A 22,914-nucleotide genomic window follows, 5' to 3' on the forward strand; every position below is an offset into this window, starting at 1 on the left:
GGAGAGGTGATCTGTGAAGATCCAACCGGGAGATCTAGGGTCTGACTCAGAACTCAGCCACTGCTGCCTGGGAATAAAGGTCGTAGGAGCAGTAAGATTGGGCTCAGGTTTCCAAATGCCAGACGGAGGTCGTGGGCTGCCTGTGAAAACGTTTCCACAAGTTTTCGGTAAAATAAAAGAAATTAGGATAAGATCACCAACTTTGCTTTTGTAGAAAGGACTATCTTTTGAGTTTATGCTCTTCTTACCTTGAGGTAGTAAAAATAACCTTGTTTTTATTAAATGACTATAATAGTATATGATAATCTTATGTTAGTCTGTAACATTAAAATATTGTCTTCCTGACCAGGTGGTGACGTGGATAGAGCGTCGGACTGGGATGCGGAGGACCCAGGTTCGAGACCCCGAGGTGCGCAAGCTTGAGCGCGGGCTCATCTGGTTTGAGCAAAGCTCACCAGTTTGGACCCAAGGTCTCTGGCTCAAGCAAGGTGTTACTCGGTCTGCTGAAGGCCCACGGTCAAGGCACATGTGAGAAAGCAATCAATGAACAACTAAGGTGTTGCAACGAAAAACTGATGATTGATGCTTTTCATCTCTCTCCATTCCTGTCTGTCCCTATCTATCCCTCTCTCTGACTCTCTCTCTGTCCCTGTAAAAAACAAACAAACAAACAAAAAACCAACAAAAAAAAACATTTTCTTTTACTGATGTGTAAGAAAATAAACCAATAAAGTGGAGAATATTTAAAGCAAATAAGGATATTCTTTATTCATTCAATAAATATTCAGAATGCCTATTTGCACAGGGCACAGAATACACGTGATTCCTGCTGTCATGTTGTTCACAGTCACATGGGAGTGAAAAGTAACAAAAAGTAAACATATGACTATAAAACGTGATTTGCACGATAAGTAAGCTTTTAACAGGGGCGCTATGAGACAGAATAGAGGGGACTGGAAAGGGACTTATTTTCATGGGGTGACCAGGAAAGACCGCAGGATGAGTAGCCAGTTTACAAAAAGTGAACAGGGAAGAGGAGGAGCTGTGACAAGGGACAGCAAAGGGTAAAGACTCAAGGTTGACAAAGACCTAGGCAGTCTGAGGAATCGAAACAGCCAGCATGGTGAAAGACTGGGCAAGGAGGTGAGTGAGCCTAGAAGAGGAGTTGAGAGGCAAGGTGGGGTCCAGCCCCTTCACGTCTTATTGGGCATGGGGAGGGGTTTAGATTTTATTTTGGAGCAAAAGGAAGTCACTGAAGAGTTGTCAGCAGGAATTGGAATGGCCCAGTTTTAATTCTGAGCACTTCATTTTTGCCTGCTATCTGAAGAATGCGAAGGAGAAACTTAAGAATGGTCACAGGGAGGTCATATTAGAAGTAACTAATCTTTCAGGTAAAATGCAGGAGCAATGGAGTGCAGAGAAGTGACAGGCTCAAGACCTCCCTAGAGAAGACTATGTTCCACTTTTCAAGCAAACACACACATGTATACACATACATGCACACAAAACACGATGCACACGCATGAATGTAGGCAGACACACATGCACACACACATATATACCTACATGTATACTCACTTGCACTTGCACACATACACATACATACACATGCATGCTTATACACAACATACCCACATGCCCACACACTAAATAAGTTAGTCTTCTGGCAAATGTTATAAAGTCATATGTTTGGACTCAGATTTTTGGAGAGAAAAACTGAGAACACTCCCAGACCCTCCCATTCCCTCTCCAGTTCTAACCCTCTGGCTTTACTTTGGGGTCTTCAGCCGCCACTGTGCTCACTCCCCTCGGTCAGTATATGCTCACAGGACTCTCCCAGGCCCTGTCCTCACTGAACCCAGCCAATTTTCCTGAAGTTCCTCAGTTTGAATATGTCCAACTCTGGAGAAAACACACATCTGGGAAGCAGCTGCCTGGCCACTCTCACAAAATCATCTTCGTCTAATCCAGTTGAAGCTGGAAGAGAGAGGAGGCATGGAAAACTAAGGGAAAACATGAAGCCTGTCCAATATGCAATCTGGGTAGAGTGTCAGGGGCACCACCCCAAATCTTTGGAGACATGCCTCCAGGGTGGCCATTGGGATTTCAACTGGCCTTTGCGCCTTCTTCTGGTTCCTGCAAGACCAGATGTGTCCCACAGCTGTATACCATCTGCTACCTCCACCCCAGAGGAAGCTACAGTTTGGAAGGTGCAGAGATACTTCATTGGCTCTGGAGTGCGAGTTGTGGGTATAAGGAGTCTAGACTTCCCACAAAGTAGGCCAACGGCCTGGCATCTGTCCGCACAGTGAATGGCTCCCCCAAAACTCTCCTGGCATGGGAAGAACTTTCAAAGAAAACTCAATGTTCTGAAGCTTCCAAAGTCCTTCCCTACTAAATGTTTCACAGACTCTAGCTTAGAAACTTCATCTTCCTTATTTACTCCACTCCCTGCTCTCTCCCTTCCTCCACACCCCAAACACTTGCACCCCAAGTTCCCAACCTGGGTCACCCTGAGTCTGACAGAATCTACTCGAGCGGACATGTAATCTTCCCCAAAGGAAGAGAGCTGTACTACCATCCAGCAGATGATGTTATCGGCCGCCTCCCTGAGCTCAGAAGTTTGGTGCAGCCCAGACATATGGATCTTTTTAGAGACTCATGCAATTTGGCAGCCCTGTTTCACACCCTCCGTGTCCTGCTGTTCTCCACTGCTTCGCTGGGAGTGCACCAAGAGCGGGAAGGGAAGGAGTGGGTCCGTGTGGGCTCTTTGCTTCTTCTCTTTTCTTGTCATTTCTCCTGGCAACTCTCTACTCAATCTGGAAAACAAAAATCGTTTCTCTCCTGGCCCAGACTTTGGCTGAAAACAGGGTGGGGGAGAGAGAGAGAGAAAGAAAGAACACAGAACTAATCTGGTCAGTTTTCCAAGGCGAAGACAAAGATGGGTTCCCCTTAACCATCTACACACTTGTCTTGCTCTTCTGCCTTTTCTTCTCCAGCTCCAGCCACTCGAGGGGGAGCCATTTACAAGCCAGTGTCTGTGAATCTGCTGCTGAAACCGTGCAGTGCACAGCCTGCGTGCTGTCTGCTGCAACCTTGCCTCCTCCTTCAGGGCATCCGTCCTGAGCTTCTGACAGGGTAGATTTAGCCTAGCTCTGTGCACTCAGAAACAATGGGAAATGCTCCTGCTAAGGTAAAAAGATGTCTCTGGAATATTGCAGGCTCACACTGGCCCCTCTTTCTCCAGCCAGACACACAGGAGGCTGGCATGTCTAGAGGAGAGGGTACTTTCTTCCTGTCCCTGCAGAAAGAACAACTACTCAGAGACCAGCAGCCAGAACTGTCAAGGAAGTGTCTGGGACTCAGAGGTCCTTTTGTCCCTGCATGAGGTTTCTGGTGACCCTGAGCTGGGGAGTCTGCAGAATTTAAACCCTAAAGGGTGGTGCCATCTTGGATTAAGATGCTGAACTAGGAGGGGTTCAAACTTTCAATGGAATTGGGCTGTGCTTGAGCCATCCCCCACCCTGTGCCTCCTAGGCGGTCACTCCCGGGTCATGGTCCAACTTTGAAGATAAGAAGTGGGAGAAACAAAAAGTGAGGAACACTTTGCCTTTTTCTTCCAGAACCAGGCCTGGCCAACCACCTTATTTTATTTTTGATGGTTTCAAGACAGAGAAGACCTCTATTTAAAGCACAGGAGTCAATAGTTTGGGACAGATGTTTCCTTTCCAGCCACTTTTTCCTGCCCCAAGTTAAAAATAACCACCCTCTTTGCTTTGACGTCCATAAAATATATGTCATTAAAGCTCTGTATTTGGGTTTCCAGAGGCAAAGACTGATAGGGCCTTGGATTTTACAACCTGTTGGCTCATGAGTTAGATGCATTGTCAGGTACAAGATGACCCAGCCCCTTGAGGTGAATTCCTGGACCGTCTAAGTGAGGGAAATCGCTTCCCTACACGTACCTTCAGGTAGCACCAGAGAGTTTCCAAGTGAGGAAAGACAGTTTGTCAAGTAGATCTACTTTTGTTGCTCCGAATTAATCCTTCATCTTGGAATTTTATTGAATCCATTATTCCTCCAGCCCTCGTGCAGCCTGGACCCCCTTTGATACTCTGGCTTTAATGGAAATACAAACGCTGTAGGGTAGCACTCATGAGCAATGGTGAGGTAGGCAGGCACAGTCAGGAAGATTTATTGAAAGCCTAGAAAAGGCACAAGGGAAACAAGCAGGGACAATACCAGAAGGTACAGACAGTCTTGCATTCACAAACAATGGATTTCTGATCCATTCTCAGAGCTGCTTCCGGAGGCTTAATGGATCTTCTCCCAAGTCACCCTCATTGCTGACTTTTTCACTCTTCAGCCCAGATGTTCTCAGCTATCACACTGCTGCTCCCACAGACAGCCCAGGTCCTGAAAAATCTAAAAAAAAGGACTACAATAACTAATAGACCCCACATCTTTTTCCTTTTCAAAATGAAAATACCTTTATTTTTCCTTTTTTTTTCTTTTTTTAGCAAGCGAGAGACAGATGGACAGACAGGTAGACAGGAACAGTAGACAGGGACAGACAGATAAGAAGGGAGAGAAATGAGAAGCATAAGTTTGTAACTGTAACTCCTTAGCTGTTCACGGATTGCTTCTCATATGTGCCTTAATGGGGCTGGGGGACGTTCCAGCTGAGCCAGTGACCCCTTGCTCAAGCCAGCGACTTTGGGCTCAAGCCAGCAACCTTGGGCTTCAAGCCAGTGACCTTTGGGCTCAAGCCAGCGACCATGGGGTCATGCCTATGATCCCACACTCCAGCTGGTGACCCATGCTCAAGCTGGTGAACCCACACTCAAGCCAAATGAGCCTGTGCTCAAGCCAGCAACCTCGGGGTTTTGAACCTGGGTCCTCAGCATCCCATGTCGACACTGCCACCACCTGGTCAAGTGAAAATAGTATTATTAATTATTTTTATTTGTAAAAATAACACACAGTTACTGTGAAGAAAAATGGACGCGCTATATACAGAAGTGAAGAAGGAAGGGAAATGTACCCACAACTCCACCACTCAAATCTAATCATTGTGTGTGTATGTGATGCTTATTATCACATCATCATATGACAGCCTTTTCTCCCTTCCCACAACAAAACAGCATCATACTGTGGTATACTTTCCCCCCACTCATATATCATAGCACCAGTTCCTAATAGCTATAGCCAGGCATAGAAAAGCTGTGGACTGTGTGTAATTCTAGCTGAAATGTCACAGCTTTCTCTCTCATCAGAAGCTTGTCTCTTAAGGGACAAAACTGGGATGATAAACCTGGGCCAATGTTTGAGGGGAGGGGGAAATGAGGCATTCCTTCTCTGCTGCTTTTCTGAACATCATTACATTTTTGTCTTTAATGATCTCCCAAGGGGCCTGTGGAAGACGCCAGCAGATTATCGTGAGTGTCCGCACTGATGATCAGCCCAAGCTCACTCCCTTCTAAGAAACAGCCCAACCCACCAAAGGTCAAGAGGGGGATATCCCAGCCTAAGAATAATCTCTAACCCACTTGAAGTTACATATAGGTATATTTAAATACACACACACATCTATACTTTGAAAACTTTTGTAATTTAAATATTTGTAACAAATTAAGAAAAATTATTCACAAATAAATCATGAGATAGATAAAAAAAAAAAGGGGGGAAACAGACTAGATAAAGTACAGATTAATGAGATGAAAGAAATTTTATCCACAACAATTTGAAAACTTTGATAAGCACATAATTTCCTAGGAAAATAACAAAATTTACCCAACAGGAAATGAAAAAAAAAAAACAACCCAAAAACCTGAGAGGTCTTAGAACAATTACAAAAATAAAAACAGTATTTCAAAACAGTCCCACACTAAATACCCAGCCTAAATGACTTCATAGGCAAGCTCCAACAAAACTTAGAGAAAGTGATCATCCCAATCTTATAAAAACCTTTCCTAAGAACAGAAAGAAAAAATACTCTCCAACTCATTTTATAAGGGCTTCATATCATAGTCATTTTATAAGGACTACCAAAATCAGACAATGACACAGTGATGAAAGAAAAAATACAGACCCATTTCATTTATGAATATAGAAGCAATACTCATAGGTAGAAGATTGTATTAGAGAAATAAATTCTACAGTGTATAAAAATGATAATAAGTCATGACAATGTTAAGTTGAATGCAAAGTTGGTTTAATGTCAACAAAAAAATAAATGCAATGCACTATACTACCATATTAAAAGAGAAAAACCATATATTATTTCAATAAATAAAGATAGGACCTTTAAAAATTATTAAAGAAAGGAATCTTTTGATAAATTAGAAGTAGAAAGGACTTCCTTTAGAATGATAAAAAGCACATATAAAATTAAGTAAATGTAGTCCTAAGTAGGGAAACATTAGAATTTTTACTTTTAAGATTTGGAATGAGGCAAAGACATACAGGATCACCACATCTTTCATCCTTGAAGTGAATGTTCTTGCCAGTATATAAACTTAAAACAAAAATAATTCAAAGGGAAAAGGATTGGAGAGAAAAGCTACAACTAACACTATTTGCAATTGCTTATAATCATTTTCATAGAAACCCCCCAAAGAATCTACAAATACTTAGAAATAATAGAATTTAACATGGTAGCTTAGTAAGATTAAATAAAACAATGAACTGTATTTTCATACACTAGCAACAAAAATAATTAAAAATAAGGTGCTATTTACAATAACATTAGAAGAAGACATCAGTTAGCTGGAAATGAATCTAACAAATAATGAATTAAAACCACCATAGGTAAAATCATAAACTTTAAAGAAAACTCAAACAGAGGAGACCTATGTCACACTGATTGAATGAAAGATTCAGTTCTCTCCAAATAAATTTACAGAGAAATTTTAATCAAAACCCAAAAATATTTTGGGGAAGAACCTGATAAGCAGATTGTAACATACAAGAAAGGGAAGAGTAAAGGGTCAAGAATAACCAACCCACTTTCCTGAAGAAAATGAGAGTTTTCACTTTCCCAACCCATATTAGGACTGATTTGAAACATCAGTAAACAAGGCAATGATAAAGGCACTGGGGTATACACGGTGACCAATGGATAAAGAGCCCAGAAACAGCCATACACAGGTACGAAATATTGGCACATGACAAAAATGGCATTTTAGATTACTAGAGAAAAGACAGACTACTGAGTAAAGAGAACTGTTGAAGTGGTTATATCTTTATGAAAAATATATGAAACTGGATCAGGTCCAGTTATAAATAACTAGTGTCTCCCAGTCCTAACCCCATGCTTCTATACTCTTCTCTGAAATGCTGGATATAATGTGTGTTTGCTTTATTATGTGAGAATATTCAATCCTGCTACAGAGGACAAGGAAAGCAAACAAGATGGGCAAAATTTATCATATGTACTAACTATAGATAATAAGTTAGCAACTCACTTGTGAGACATAGGCAGGATTCAGATGTGCTAAAAATAGGTAGTAAGTTTGTAATGGGTAAGACATGTAAGAATAAGTGGAATAGATTATAAAAAGAATAGAGTGAACAAGAGTGTTCATTACAGGTAGAAAAGGATGGAAAAATCAAGCCATAGGTTATATAGTACATGCCACTTCAGTGCTGATAGCCAGGTCATCCCTAAGTCTTCTACCTGTTAGTGACACCATTCTGGCCTCGGTATACTCTGTCCCAGAAATGCTGACAAAAAGGATAGCTGCCCAGAACACTGGTGAGCTGTGTGAACAGACCTGTGGCCAGTCTTACTCATCCTTGTGTCTTCCAATAGAGTGAGTACAATGGTGGGATTCAGCCAGTCACACTGCTTCAGCAGAACCGATACCTAATTTTTTGTTGAGTTTGGTGAACCAGTTGTTAACATGACACTTGTAATCAGGGTTCTCTCTAAGGTGATCCTACCTCTAAAAAAAATAGGATCCTACTCCTACAGTGAAAAGATGGTTAAGAATAAATCACACAGCCGATGGTGCTTGGAAAAAAGCTAAGAAAATTGCAAGTGAGGACATCAATCAAGAAGCAATATGGAAATACCTTAAATAACAATTTTATTGTTTTCTGTCGGGTATTATTTAATATTTTTTCATTAATATTTTAAAACTCTTTCTTATAACATAATCTAGTTTTTTTTCTGTACCTCTTTTATTGTTCTTATTTAAGTATTAAATGCATAAAATAATAAACTTTCTTTTGGTATATCTTTTTTATACTTAAAACAGTCATCAGGGCAGAGAATTGGTTGTTAAATTATTTGAATCCCACCAATGAATAAGTATACATTGGTTTCAAACAGCTTCCATCTATAGATCCCTTATTTAACCTCAATTCCGTCCTTATGACTGCACTATAAGAGCACAACACAAGATTCAGATAGTGTGGTCTTTTCACCCTGCTTGCACCCTTGCCAAATGTGCTAACCTACCCCAACTCCTTCCTCTTGGCTCTGGATGTATGTTTTAAATAGGCTCAATAACCTTTGTGCTTTAATCAGCATGTTTTGGGTTGAGCATTCTTAGTCTGTGGCCGTTACAGCTCGCCTATAGTGTACTTGGAGGCTACAACTTCATGGAGCTAATTTCCCACAGGATACAGGGGCTGGGAATCTCCATGCCACATTTCTCAGACTCCCTTGTCAGCTGGTTTCTGATTAGGTTCCAGCAAGAGGAGGCACTGGCGAGAGTTTGGAAGGCAGGGAGAGGAAAGAAGGGACTAACTTCTGACTTCAAGTCCTCCTTGCCTCCCTCTAGCATCTGAACATCTCTGCTGCCAGATACCCCTCCCTGCCAAACTGGGAGCCAAACCCTCAGAGCTTTCAAAGACCCAAAGCAAGTTTGCAATGTGGGGGAAAAAAAAGTCTTCGTTCCAAAATATGAACTTGAAAAATCAAAATGAACAAAAGTTTTATTAAATGCTTTCAAATGGCAAACTTAGCCAACTTGTAAACTGCAATTCAACTCTTTAACAGTTTTATATAAATGTAATAAAGTTTGAATTACAAGAACAAAATGAAGAATATATTTTAAAACTCAAAAAAATTTAAAATCATTTCCCTTAATGTTTTTTACGTCAAAGTTATATTTAACATGGGATTAGAATCTATTTTAAATTGATCCATATGACATGTGTGTGCTTGGGGGCTGGGGTGGGAGGATGTTCAATAGTAAGGGTAATCATGACCTGGAGATCTATAAAGAGCCTGAAAGAGCCTCACACTCTATATATTTCTGTTGCACCATCTACTATGTGCAGTGTAGTTAACATCTTATTCTGGCAACAGCTTATGTAATGAAGTAGGAAAGCAGAGACTTTGAGGATCAGCCAAGAAAGGCTAGAGCTTTGAAGAGAGTTGCTAATTCAACTCTATACGGCCTATGAGGAAACATAAGGCTGGGCTCCCAGGGTGGACTTATGTCCAGTGGCCAAAACCTGAGTTCATGGGTGGCTGTGTTACTGGCAATGTCAGCTTTCAGTTCTTGAGTTTGGCAAAGAAAGAATTCAGAGCCAAGAACTCTAGCTCAAAAGGAATTTTTATTTAGCATGCAAAATGAATGTACACTCAAGGAGAAGATTTGAACAGGCTGCTCAGAAAGCTGCCTTGGCCTCTTAGAAAGAAAGTCAGAGAGACAGAAGAAGTGAGCCAGATGTGCTGTGTGGATTCAGGAAACAAGTTACAGAGGCAGTAGAAGGGCCGTTAGAGTTTAGGAGAAAGAAAGCAAAAATACACATCTGAAGAAGGAAGGCGTGGGTGTGCTCTGGAGAGAGAGCACACACTGGGTTCTTTGTCTTAAGGGTTTTTATCTGCTTTCCAAAGGCAAACATTTTAGGGGAGATCTCAGGAGAAGATCTCAGGAGAATATTCATCAGCTTTCCAGGAGTGTCCTTTCAGGGAAGTGGTCTGTCCTGATGGGTCAGCCCTAGTGTAGGGTGTCACTGGTCATTGCGTCTGGTCCTAATGTCAGCCATTGCTTCACTTCATCTGGTTCAGTTTTTTTTATGCCTGGAGCTAAAACACAACGGAAGCCTAGAAGTTCCTCTAGTTTAACCAAAACTCTGTCTTTGTGGTCGACAGGCCCAAGACTTTGTTCCTAAGATGATTAGATGCTGATCAAAACCTCATTGTCCTGAGGGCTTACTGCTTAAGAGAGTGGTCATGGAGGGGAGAAAGAGGCGGCTGTCACAGTGCTGGATGAAGCCTGTTTGAATCAGCTATCTTTCTCAGTTTCCCCATTCCACTTGCCAAGGAATTCTCCTGGTTTCTTACTATCCTGCCTCAGCTGGTGATAAGTTGTGTGTGCTTCGAGTGATGAGTCTGAGGGGCCCCAGAAAATAGGCAGAGTAGCCAGTTATCACCCAGGGTCATCCATAGCCTTGCAGGCCAGAGGAAATCAGTCCTAGCTCTTAGAAGAGGGGATTTGTCAGACTCCCTTCTCCCACTTCTATTTTCCCTCCCTGAAGTCCGGCCTCCGCTTAGTACCTCGTATAGCTTCTTTCTATGCCAGGGCTTCGGAAACTTTAGGGTGCATAAGAATCACGGAGAATGCGTATTAAAAGTGCAGATTCCTGGACCAGACCGTCCCCTTGGTTCTGCACATACCATGGTTTGAGAAGTTCTGCTCAATAGATTATCCAGTCTCTGTCCTCTGTCCTCAAAGCTAGTTAAGAAATTTGGGAGCTAGAGACAACTTCTTTCCTGCTTCCCGTGGCCCAGCTAGGGAAGACAAATGACATTTGAAGTAACCAGAAGAAATTTTATGGAGAAGGAAGGAATAGGCAAGTGGACCAAACTGCTTTGCAGTGTGAAGCAGATCCAGCACCCCCCTGGAGCTCAAGTGCGTGCGTGTGTGTGTGTGTGTGTGTGTGTGTGTGTGTGTGTGTGTGTGTTTCGGGAAGCTGGGAGCTAAATTGGGAGTCCCAAGGACAAAGGCCTTGGGATTTAAAATGTATACTGCTCACAAAAATTAGGGGATATTTTATCACTTCATATTCATTTTGAAATACCCTCTAATTTTTGTGAGCACTATATTTTGCAGCTCTTTTTGCCCCAGGCTGCAGGCCCTTGAGATCACAATGCGGTCTGATTGGAATCACCACTTGCACTTTGAAACAGAATTATACCATACCAATGTTCTATCAAATTTGCATCTTTAAGCCTTTGGTTTTATTGTGTAATTGAAGTCTTTGTTTCCTATTTAAAGGAAAGTTGAGGAAAAGGATCAGAATAGGGAGTTTGGGGGTTTGTTTTTAGACCTGGACACCCTTCTCCTGTGCAAACTCAATTTATAGTAGGTCAGACAAGGACCACCAAGATAAACCTACTTTCCTAACGCAAGGGAGTCTGCAGAGAAGTACATCAGAAAGGATCGCAGGGCGCTGGTTGGCTTCCTTTCTCCCCCGTTGGGCTATGTGGCGCAGACTTCATGAAAGAGACTGGCCTGGGTGTTTGTAACCCTGTGACCCCACTCAGGATCCCGGAGTGTGTTCTCCCAGACTGCGCCTTATCTAGTCCCCTCCCTGCTGCCGTCATCTGCTCCTCCTGGCTCCTCTCTCCTCCAGTCTCCACCTCTCCAGTCCAATCTGTGACTAGGCTGCCTGCCCAGCTCAGTATCTGCAGTTCGGTTTACCGACATCCTGAAGACTAATGAGGAACAGGGCACTCCTGGAACAACCAGGTAGTGGAGGAAGGAGTCAGGGAAGTCCTGTTTCTGCTGGGAGAGCAGGATGAAGCCCTAGAGTCTGGGACGGAGGGCTGGGCAGGGCATGTCTGCAGAGTGGCACCCAGGTGCTGAGGGAGTCCTTTGTCAGTTAGGATGCAACCATGTGAGAGAATATTTTTCTGTCCCTGAAAAAATCCTTCAAAAGAACACAAATAGACACATTTTGTAGGGGGAAAAAAAAAAAGAAAAATCGACAAGGACGGTTTGGATGGGTAAAATGCATAATTACAGTCATTTATGTGTCCTTCCCACTCATTATGCCTCATTAACATGCAGCAGTCTCCAGATGACTATCATTAAATGCATCGGACTGGACACGTGGCAAGTTTTACCTGATTAGCAAAATGCTCACACTTGTAAACTCAGGTTCTCACGGTAGATTCCTTCCATAAGATTGTTCTTGGCATTAAACTTTAAAATAAAGAAAAGCAAAAGAGAATGAAAAGTCAAAAAAAAAAAACAAAAAAAAAAAAAACAAAGGAAACTTACCCCTGTCCTGGCCACCGGCAAGACTGACACAAAGGGGTTAAAAGTTAAGGAGAAGTCGAACTTGAAGTAAGATGGGGCCTCTACGTAAAGTTGAACAAGGCATCTGGGGCCCGCAAAAACCTCCACCTTTTTTGGCCTCGAAGGCAGTAACCCCAGCCTCCTTTCTAACGTCCTCCGCCTTTGGGACTAAGCAGGGAAGCTCACGTTAGTGGCAGCCAAGGAGAGGGGCTGGCCTTGCCAGTTCTAGAGAAGGAGGGGAGGGGAAAAGCAAGAATCGCCCACCCCGCTCCCGGGCGGAGGGGCGGGAGCAGCGGCCCCCGAGCGAGCAGTGTCTCGGGCTCTGTGCATCTCTCCGGAGCCGCGCGGGAAGGATGCTGGGCCGCAGGAGCGCGCGCGCGGAGCGCGGGATGCCGCGGGGCTGGACCGCGCTCTGCCTGCTGAGTCTGCTGCGTGAGTACCCGCCGCGCGCGCGGCCCGCGGGGCTGGGCGGAGAGGGTCGCCGCTCCCCCGGAGGCCGAGCGCGCTCAGCCAGCTACAAGGAGAGAAGGGACCTCTGCTTCAACCCACGCTCCCACGCCCAGGGCTGCTCCGGGCTTTGGTGGGACGAGGGCCGTATGAACCGGCTCGGGTCCCTCACCTGTGAATCGGCGGGGGTGGGACGGGGAGAGAAGGCGACCACGCCGCCAGTGTGAACTAGCCCAGGTGTGAGCCGAGGCGAGCCCTAGGCGTCTCGGAGTCCGACAACACTCCTTGCAGGAGTTGTCGCTAATACAAACCGCTTTGAAGGTGCCAGGTTCTTCGTTTTACCAAAGGCGCGGAGCGCAAAGTTCGAGCCACAACCAGGAGAGGGGGGAAGAGAGAAGCAGCAGAGTTTTGCGGCTGGTGGTTGATTCAGAAATCCGGGGCCTGGGCGCGTTGTGGCGAAGGGAGCCAGGTGCCCACCGACCCCGGGACAGGGGGAACCAGGATTGTACATTTAAGGAAAAGGAGCAAAGCCGGTGGGGCGAGGCCGCAGGAGGCCCAGGAGACAGGCTGAGATAGGTGACCAGGGGAGTTTGGAGCAGAAAACAATCCGTGCAAAAATCCTCGCATTTAGGATAGCAAAGCTAAGTTACAACACGTTCTTCCGACACCCACACCCATTCCACTGGAGAGAAGGTGGTGGTGAATGGAGTTTGTTCTCCACACTGCCTTCCTCTCCCTGGCACCAACTCAAGATTGTTAGGTTTTCAGGTTTTCTTTCCCAGCTTCCCTCCAAGTTCTAAAACTAGTGGACAGGTCAGAAAACCCTCCTTCTCATCTACAATGCTTACATTCTTGCTCTCACTTTCATTAAAAAAAAAAAAAAAAAAAAGCACTCAAATAACATTTATTCGTTATTACTTTCATTTGGGGATAACAGTCTCCATATCATTTCATTGCACTTAGAAGGTTTTAAATATTGTAAGTTGTCCTCCCTTTTGCTCAAGCTTCTGCTTTTAGCCCTCTAGGGCTCCCGCTTTCCTACTCTTACTAAAGGCCACCCAGCTTGGCCCCCGCACAGCGATCTCCACCAGCCAGCTAGGCCTCTTTGCTCTTCCACTCCTCCGCTGTTCCCTCTTTGGATCCACCCGGTTGGAGAGCGACTCATTCAGGGCTGGAGGAAGCTCTAGGTTAGGCTCTGGGTTGACCTGTGTGGCAGCCTCAGACTTGCCCGTTGGGGTAGGGAAAAAGCTGTCACTGCGGTGCCAGATCCCTAGAAAGTGGGACTTGACTACTCTGGGGGCTAGTCTGTGCCTTCCTAGCAGGGGTGGGTTGATCAGAGGCTCTGATTCGGATCAGATGCTCCTCTGTGCTTTGACTACACAGCTTGTGCTGGTGACCTGGTCCTGGGCCGAGCGAGGCCCACCCTCTGCTTATTTCCTCAGCTGGCCAGTCTCAGTCTCGCCTGCAGCAGTTGTGGTGGGAGAGCGATTTAACCTTTTCAAAACCTTAGGTTGATACATTGAGAGTTCCAGTATCTCAGCTTGGGGGTGAGGGGTGGGACATGGATCCGAAGTCTCAATCTTGCCAGGCTGCGTGGGCCAGTTTGTTAACTCTATGCCTTTGTTGAGAACTTTCTAGGGTGTGTATTTTTTAATACTAGGAGTCGTTTTCTGTCCTGGGATATAATGTGGAATAAATGAAACGAGTGACTGTAGCCTTGAAATGCTAACAAAGGGACATTGCAGAAACTCTGTGCTTTTAATACTGTGAAATTTAGGGCAGAAAGGGGCTCTGTGGTTTCTCATCACTTACCCCAACACAGAGCTTTGTTCTGGGACGGTATTTTTTCTGTCCCTGGGAGAAGTTGTCATAGGGGTGGGCATAGCAGCCAGTCAAAAGTAGACTTTCTTTGTGGGAAATGGGGAGGCTCTGGGTGGTCAACGGAGTCAGGGTGGTGATGAGAGGCCACCCGGTACCATTGCCACACCGCACCTGGGACGAGGAGCCTTTCAGATCACTAGGGAATCTCGTCTGTCAGACTCAGGGTTTCCTCCGAGCCCTCCGTAGCCTGTCCTTCTGATCTCCCCAACGACACCCGCCAGTCCCACCCCTTCACATTCCTCTCCTTCCTTTGGGTCCTTCGTGCCTGCAGACCCCACACCCATATCCTGTCTGGGGCTACGTGTGTAGGGGGAAAGAAGAAAAGGGAAAAGAATTTTATCAGCTATTTTCCAGAGGAGAGAGGACTCCACCCTTTGAATCTCTGCCACATGGCGACTGAGGAGCAGCCTTGGGGACCGCTGACTAATCCAGTGGCCCCCAGTATTCTGGCTTGTAGGGCCAACCCTGATGGCCAACCTTTGCAAATGCAAGTCTTCAGCAGCCTTGCTGTTTGACTGAGAAAACATGCCACCAGGGCCTCTTTTTCTCATCCCTCTGGCTCCACCTCCTGGGAGCCTCATTCACTTGTCCTCATCTCCTTCATTCTCTGAGTCTTTGTCTTCAAAAGCTCAGGGCAAAGAGTGCCAAACTGCAGCAGATAAACCCCTGCGCAGTCTTACAAAAACAAATAAGAGGGAGGAACGAGTTCTACGTTTTCTGGTCTCACTGCCTGATTTCCTTTAGACCCCGGGCAGGCAAGCCTGGGCTGACTTTCAGAGCTGGATGCTTACCCAGCTCCACCCACCCTCAGGGTGCTGGGCCTCCCTGTCTCATTGACTTTGCTTGATCTAACTAAATGGCCCGAGTGTGGAGAACCGAAAATGTGAGGTATGGAAAAGGAACAGAACACCACCCTGCAGAAGAAAATGCTCAAGAGTTGCCAGGGTAGAATTTCCATAGTTTTCTGGCTTTGACTTCTCTAATGAGAACATTTCCTTCCCTCCTTCGCAAAGAGATAAAAAACACATTATCTATGACTTTACTCCCAAGGGCCTACGATTTTGCTAAAGAGAAGATGCATGCATCTTGGAAGGATGAGATACAAATGAGTGGGGTTGGATCTTAGGACCTCCAAAGCCTGCTCTTTGTTGATTTCAAGGAGGAAAAAAAACTACCAAAGGACCCATAACTCATACCTTCTAGGGAGGCAGCATCTCTAGATAGCCAGTTCTGTTTAAGAAAATTTCTCAAATAGTCTTTGGGTAAGAAGGCCTACACCCCTGGACAGACTTTGGATGTGCAAGTTAACAAGAGGTTGAATTGCTGAGCGTGATCAAAGAAAGTGTAACTTTGCATTTGATGAGCCCAAGAGACAAAAGGCTGAGAGAGTCCAGAGCCCAAGAACATAGAGATGAGCAGGGGAGGTGCCTGGCACAGTAGAGGAACAGTGGTGAGTGCAAGGTGGAAGAGACGTGGCTAGGAGAAATTCCTTATGGTACAGCATGGATGTTTAGTACAGTAGTGTCTAGAATTTCAAAGTTGTGACATCTTCTCTTCTGGGCTGGGCTGTGATCTGGTTCCAGTCTCTCAAACCTTCAGTAAGCACGCACTAGCCCTGTGTTAGCAGTGCTCTTGGGAGAATAAAAGGATGGGTGCTTGGTTAGCCCACAGTGAAGTGGTGCAGACCAACTGTGGCCTGAGGAGGGAGAGGCAGGGAACTTCCATCCGGGAGTCAGTGGCATCCAGGAAAGTGGAGAAAGAGGTGACTAGGAGAAATGTAGGCCCCCCCCCCAAAGAAAGCTCAGGTTATTGGGGTTTTGGTACAAGATGCCATCTGAATAGTAAAGGGAAGTCTCAGTACACTGTGAGTACTCAGGCCACAGACACTTGGTTTACACTTACACTTCAGCTTAGCCTCTGACGCGTCGGAAGGCATCAGCCCAGTTCTTTGTTCTCATCCAACAAGGCCCAGACTCCCCGAGACCCATAACAAGGATGCTTCCTGAATGCTCCCACGAAAGATGGGTGGCTTGTTCCATTTTAAAAAAATTAACCCCATTATTTTAAGCTTTTCTTTGAATTATAGTGAAATTAGCCTTCCTGTAACTCACTTCATTTTTAAAAAACTAACCATGTTATTTAAAGCTTTTCTTTGTATTGTAGTGAAATTAGCTTTTCTGTAACTTTTAGTCATTAATTCCAATTCTATTCTTTCTATTAGTTCACAGAATTATTCTGATCTTTCTTCATGACAACCCTTAAGGAATTTTCTAGTCACCCCACTAGATTATAAACTCCTTGAGGGCAGGAATACATTTAAATTCTAATGACATTCACAACTAATACTAGGAAAGAAACTTGTCTTATTTTGTGCTTCCCACAGCGCTGAGTGTGGACCTTTGCACATCACTCACTGGAACGTAGGAAAAATAAGAACGAATAAATAAGAGAAATGTACCTTGAAGAAAGTGATTTATTCTCCCTTCCCAAATTCATCTCTTCTAGATCAGAGATCTGCAAGCTTTTATAGCAAAGGGCCAGACAGTAAATATTTTAGACTCTCAGGCATGGTGGTCTCTGCTGCATATTCTACTTTATTTTATTTTACAACACTTTAAACACATAAAAGTTCCATTTGCAGTTACCCCACTGTACAATAAACAGTCCACGGGTGGGATTTGGTCCACCATCTATAGTTGCCAACCCTATTTGATCTAGATGAAATACTGTAACCTGAGGCCCTCAGCATATGGCTTGGCTTCTAGAACTCTCCGAATTCTGGTTATCTTCCCATGGACACTCCCTAATTTAATAAATGTGTGTTAAAATATAGCATTGAATGAGATCCCTCTACCTGGAGGTGATTGGTGTAAACACACTTGACACAGTGGCCATTCAGTCTAAGTGTTTGTTGTGAAATCACAGGACTGTGCTAAGTGCCCTAAGTGAAACAGACAAGGAGAAGAGATGGTTTGGCACTCAAGACATTTATAATGCATCCAAGAACATAGCGAGTTCTTGTACAAGACCTATACTCAGGAAGCAGCATGCATGATTTGTGCCAGATAAGTGATGGAGACACACGTGTTAAGGCCCTAGGGCCCACACAAAAGATAACCACTGGTGCTTGAGCGTTTACCAGACAAACTGCTTTACACCCCTTTTCTCCTTTATTCCTCAAAACAGCTAGGAAGTGGGACTGTTTTTATCCCCATTTTACAGATGAGCTTTAAAGAGCGCAGACGGCTCCCCGAGGCCACGCTGTAGAGCACGGTAGAGAAGCCTGCCTTCCTTCACGGTCTGACAGCAGGGCCCGGGCTCTTTGTTTCTAGGCTCTGCCACCTTCTTCTCAACACGGGCGTGGGCTCCCAGACGAGGCCACTGTGTTCCTTTTTCCTAGGACTGTGTCTTGTGGGCTAAGACACCCAGGAACTCCTCCCAAGAAATTCCTCTTGGGGAGGGTGCAAGAATTTAAAAGGTTGGGCAGAGTGGGACTGACTGGCTAGGAGATCAGAAAACAACACCAGCAAAAACATAAAACTACAGGTCTATGAACAGCAAGCCCAAGTACAGGAAAACCTCATCTCCTAAAGTACAGAACTGGAGTTCTTTAGGTAGCAGACCTTTCTGGATCGCTGAGGGTTGGCAACCCTGCCCTCTCTCCCCGTTGAAGAGAAGCAGTACCTTCAATTCACTGGTTGTAGGTAGAAATCTTATAAAAGTATATTTAATCTACCTCTGCCTCCTTAAGTGTACCAAAAAAGAAGACTTTAACTGTCATGATTCAGATGTATCGTGAAACAAATTTGGTCATGATGCAACTCACTGACATCGTAATGCTTATTGAGGTGTATGTATTTATTTACTTCTGCCATAAATGATTCCAGACTGGTGTGAGTGTTGATACTCCTGTCTGTTTTTCATTTATTTCTGTTTCTTCCTTTTTAGCTGCTGCTTCTCCTTATTGTTTGTTTCTAAGTCTCTTTCTAGCTTTTAGCGTCAGCCAGTATATCAGATAACCTAGCTTGATAGCATTGTGTGTAAAACAAGAATACCTGCCGCTGAATAAGCACCTATAAGTTAAACGGGTGACTTTTACTACATAAGTTTTGTGACATTTATTTTGTCTTCAAAGAATCTTCATTTTGCTAACTTCCTGAGACCTTGTCTTCTCTCCTTGCTCCAAGTTCAAGAGTGGAGACCAAATAGGGTACCCAGGGTCAAATGGGGCACTTAAGGAGACACAGTTAATAAAGACAGAATGAGAAGTCAACAAGAGACTATATAGCTTTCCCTTCTGTTTTTCAAAGAATTTTTTAAATTTTTAAACAGATCTATTTATCTTACAGAGGAGAGAGAAGGGGGTGGGGAGAGAAGAGGGGAGGAACAGGAAGCATTAACTCCCATATGTGCCTTGACCAGGCAAGCTCAGGGTTTTGAACTGGAGACCTCAGCATTTCCTTCTGTTTTAAATTGTATTCTCATGTGGTCCGTTGGGGGGGGGGGGCTGGGCCTCCAGTCTACAGTGGAATGGAGTGCAGGTTTTATCGATCACTCTTTAGAATCAGACTGGGAGGCTGCCATTCCTCCCCCTGCGGAGTAGAGGACCAGAAGGTCAGGTCTGCAGGTCTGATGGGTTTAATGCTATGGATGTGTGTGGAAAGTAGGACTGAAAAGAGGTCTGTGGCCCATCTTGATAATTATGAATGCCGTTCTTCAAGACCCCAGTCTCGTCATGGGAATGAACTCTATCAAGGGGCTCTAGAGACGATGAAACCAAGAGGCTCCCTCACTGATAGTCCCTATATTGTAGTATCTGGGCCAGGGTGGCCTCCCAGGACCCTGCCAAGGTGTCCCTGAGCCCTACACCAGCTTATATTTATACATACCCCACGCTCAGCCTTGCCTTTCTGCCCTCCCTCTCTGTCTAGTTTCTCTAGTCTCAGAAGCTTCCCCCGCTCACCTTAGGTTCAGGGATATGGAACTGAGGGTGTCATTTGCAGATGGATCCGCTAGGAACTCGTCAGTGCTGGGCTGGGTGGCGGGTGGGAGGAGGCTGCTGCAGCCGGGAGCCCGACCCTAGTGGGTTGGTAGCTGGCCTGGGCCCAGGGTTGCTTCACTCATCTGGCATGGGCACCTCTGTCCTCATAACTAGCAGCAGGTCTCTCTACACATCTGGAAAAGTTCAAAACTGTTTGTCTGGGTGAAGGAGGCCCTGGGGGAGGGGGCTCAAAAGCATGACATCACCTCAGCCAGGCCCAGCTTCCTTTGGGAAGAGAAAAGGGCTGAGCCAGGCTGGGCCAGATGGGATTCCCAGGAATTGACGTACTGGGAGAGAGAAGAGGAAAGGGTGGGCAGGAAGAGTGATGTCAGTGGGGAGTTCCAGCGGTGCCCTGGCTTGCTACCTTAAGAGGATGAGCCTTCAATTCAGTTCCTTCCATCTGCCCCCTAAAGTGAACCCAAACATTAGGGTCAGACTGCTGAGAGGGCCTTACTTCAGGACAGAAGAAGACTGAATCTGCTTTCTCATCTCTTTTATTTTTGTTAAACTCACCCCCTACCTAATTCAGACAGGAGCCTCTCCTTTTCTCTCCAGAGTGTGGGAGATGCATGCTGGTCCTTAGCAGTTTAGTCCGCCGACCCTCTACTCAACCAGCTAACCCCCCGTGGCCCGACCGCTCCTCGCCCCGAATGCACTATGCCCTTCCCTCTCTGCCTCACCCCTGGTGACTCAGGCTCTCATCTCTGAACTGCAGGTAACTATTACTTTGTCCTCCTGCTCAGCTGCCACCTAAGATTAAGATGATTGATGTTCTTACCCTTAATAACAATCTTCTTGCATCAGGTTGGGGAGGGAGGCAGATATGGGACAAGGAGATCTGTCACCACCTTTAGGGAAAACATTCCTGGCTTCAAGCTAATTGCCTTGCAACTGAAGACTGGCCTCCCTTTAGCTGCTGAGGGAAAGACTGGGTGTCGTTCTATGTTGCTTTTTACCTGGAAAGCTCTGAAAAAGGCACACCTGCGTCTCAGGAGCCTTTCCTTGAGGACGGTGCTGTTGGGTATGAGCTCTGGATACCAAGTCCGGCCCAAACATTTATAGGGTCCAAGCCGAGATAGTACAATACTATATGTCTAAATACTTCAAAGCTATAAATCAGGTCAACTAATTGATAAATAAAATATCTCCTATTCTCATACATTGTAAAACATACCGTCGTGGCCACCTGGAAGGCCAGCTGGAAGGCCAGGTTGGAATTTGAGGCTCTCACAGTCCTGGAATTCAGTTCTACAATGTGGCTAAGCAGGAAGAGATTGCCCTTGGCCCACCACCCATCTCTTAACCATGACTCTCCCATCCCATAGCGGGTCGTGCGTGCATGTGAGGATACCCCGTCCACCCGCTTACGCTCTAACCCTTCTCCCTGCGAAGAGTCACCGCTTGGCTGCCCTTGAGCCTTGGAGGTGGACACTCTGGTGTTGCAGTTCACCCTTGGAAGGATGGGCTAAAAAGGCCCACGCAGGTTCTCCAGTGGGTGAGAAGTTCTAGGACTTCTGGTCCCCAATGTACAATATAGAAGAGAGGATACATCTCTGTTGGCTTCATGGACTCCTCATGGTTTGGGGAAAGACAGGGCAGGAGGAGGAACAGAGTGTGGGCTCTAAAGTTCAGGGTCTAGGCAGGAAACTTCTCCTCCAGAGCTAAGTGTGGCGCTGTTGGGTACCCCCAAAACACGGAAGGACAAGGGCCCTCGTGAAAAGCTTCAGAGAACTAGATCCAGGAACATTAGACTATAGAAATTTAACATTTATCTCATTGATTCTCCCAAGAATCTATGTAAGGAAAATCTCTCACTTTAGAGGTTTGTAAACCGAGATCCATGCGCGTGCGCGCGCACACACACACACACACACACACACACACACACACACACACACACACTAAATTGCAGAGTTACTGGTGAGCCAAAACGAACCTCCCTATCTTCCACAACATCTGGTGAGGAGCCAGGCCTGGTGCTCTCCCGTTCATCAACTGATTTCTAGGCAGAGCTCCCTGAAAGAAACCTTGGGGTTGCTTCCCGCAGTTCTTCCACCAAAAGGGAAAGCAGGACAGGTTTAAAGGGCATGGGGGAAAGAATGAGGGGAGTTTGGGAATGGGAAAGTCTAGGAGGGAGAAATTTTTAGGGGGTTGCTAGCAAATGATGTGAACCTAATGATTATTCCAAGAATTAATAGGGTGGGTGGAGAGTGACAAAAAGAGAAAATATATTAAAAAGGGAATAGAGATACATCCTCTCCAGAGTTTAGATCTTTGTAATATTTATTCTGGTATAATTTGATGTTGTAATATTTTACTTAACCTGTTCTGAACATAGCCTCGTATACTCATGTTGCTATAGTTTTTCCATAATTTTTTATTTGTAATGATTATGGTGTCTTAGGTGCATATGCCATTTATCCTATTGTAATTCATTCAGTTGCTTGCAACTTTTCCTTCCTGTAGATAGTCCTCCTATAGATACAATATACTAGATATGAGCTTTTCCTTCCCTATTTCCTTAGGAACAATCTAGTAATAGGTAATTAGTTTCCTATCCAGGGATGGCAGGAGATGTTCTAACACGTCATGTGTGTGTCATCCTTGCACAGGGGCCATGCTATCTTCTCTGTTTTGTTCCGATGTGTACTGCCGAAGTGAGCACAGGGTGTTCTAGACAAATTCTCCTTGAGGTCAAGAAATTGAATCAGGCGATGTCATGAGGCTCCAGGACAATTTAGGTTCTCACTTTTCCTCCTTGTTTCCCTACAGCCTCTGGATTCACAGATATGGATAACTTGACTACTGTTACCATGGGGTCATCTACTCCAGAAATATATTCAGCTGTTTCTACAACTGGACGCAACAAGGAATTCGTAATACCAAGTACTCTGGAAACTACCACGCTCTACTCTGCCTCTCAGGGCAGCAGTGGGACCACAGCAGCCATCCCAGGTACAAAGTATTGTCTTGGGCTCCAGAAGGATGCTGCTGATGCTTGGGTAACAAACACATCAGGACATTTGAAGACCACCCTTCCTGCCCCTGCTTACTCCCATAGATGGAAACATACAAGCCCCTTATTTTTGTTTATTTATTTCCTTCTTTCCAAGTGAGAGGAGGGGACATAGAGAGACAGACTCCCACTTATGCCCAAGCCAGTACCCACCCAGCAACCCCCATCTGGGGCTGATGCTCTGCCCATCTTCGGCTATGTTTGGCAACTGAGCCATTTTTAGCACCTGAGGTAGAGGCTCCATGGAGTCATCTTTAGCTCCTGGG

The 22,914-nt window shown here is 45.2% G+C and overlaps 1 protein-coding gene and 1 pseudogene across 2 annotated transcripts in view; one reads left to right on the top strand and one right to left on the bottom strand.

Moving 5' to 3' along the window:
• Positions 1-12,562: 12,562 nt before the first annotated feature.
• The window catches only part of CD34 (CD34 molecule), a 29,850-nt gene continuing 19,498 nt past the window's right edge, over positions 12,563-22,914 (top strand). For both annotated transcript variants that reach the window (XM_066361838.1, XM_066361839.1), the window contains exons 1-2: positions 12,563-12,695; positions 22,405-22,587. In XM_066361838.1, coding sequence (XP_066217935.1) covers positions 12,617-12,695; positions 22,405-22,587 — 262 coding nt within the window. In that variant the 5' untranslated portion in view covers positions 12,563-12,616. The remainder of the gene's footprint in view (positions 12,696-22,404; positions 22,588-22,914) is intronic.
• On the bottom strand, positions 22,204-22,297 carry LOC136395970 (U6 spliceosomal RNA; annotated as a pseudogene).

The sequence above is a fragment of the Saccopteryx leptura genome, chromosome 2 (assembly GCF_036850995.1).
Source record: "Saccopteryx leptura isolate mSacLep1 chromosome 2, mSacLep1_pri_phased_curated, whole genome shotgun sequence".
NCBI classification, from domain to species: domain Eukaryota; kingdom Metazoa; phylum Chordata; class Mammalia; order Chiroptera; family Emballonuridae; genus Saccopteryx; species Saccopteryx leptura.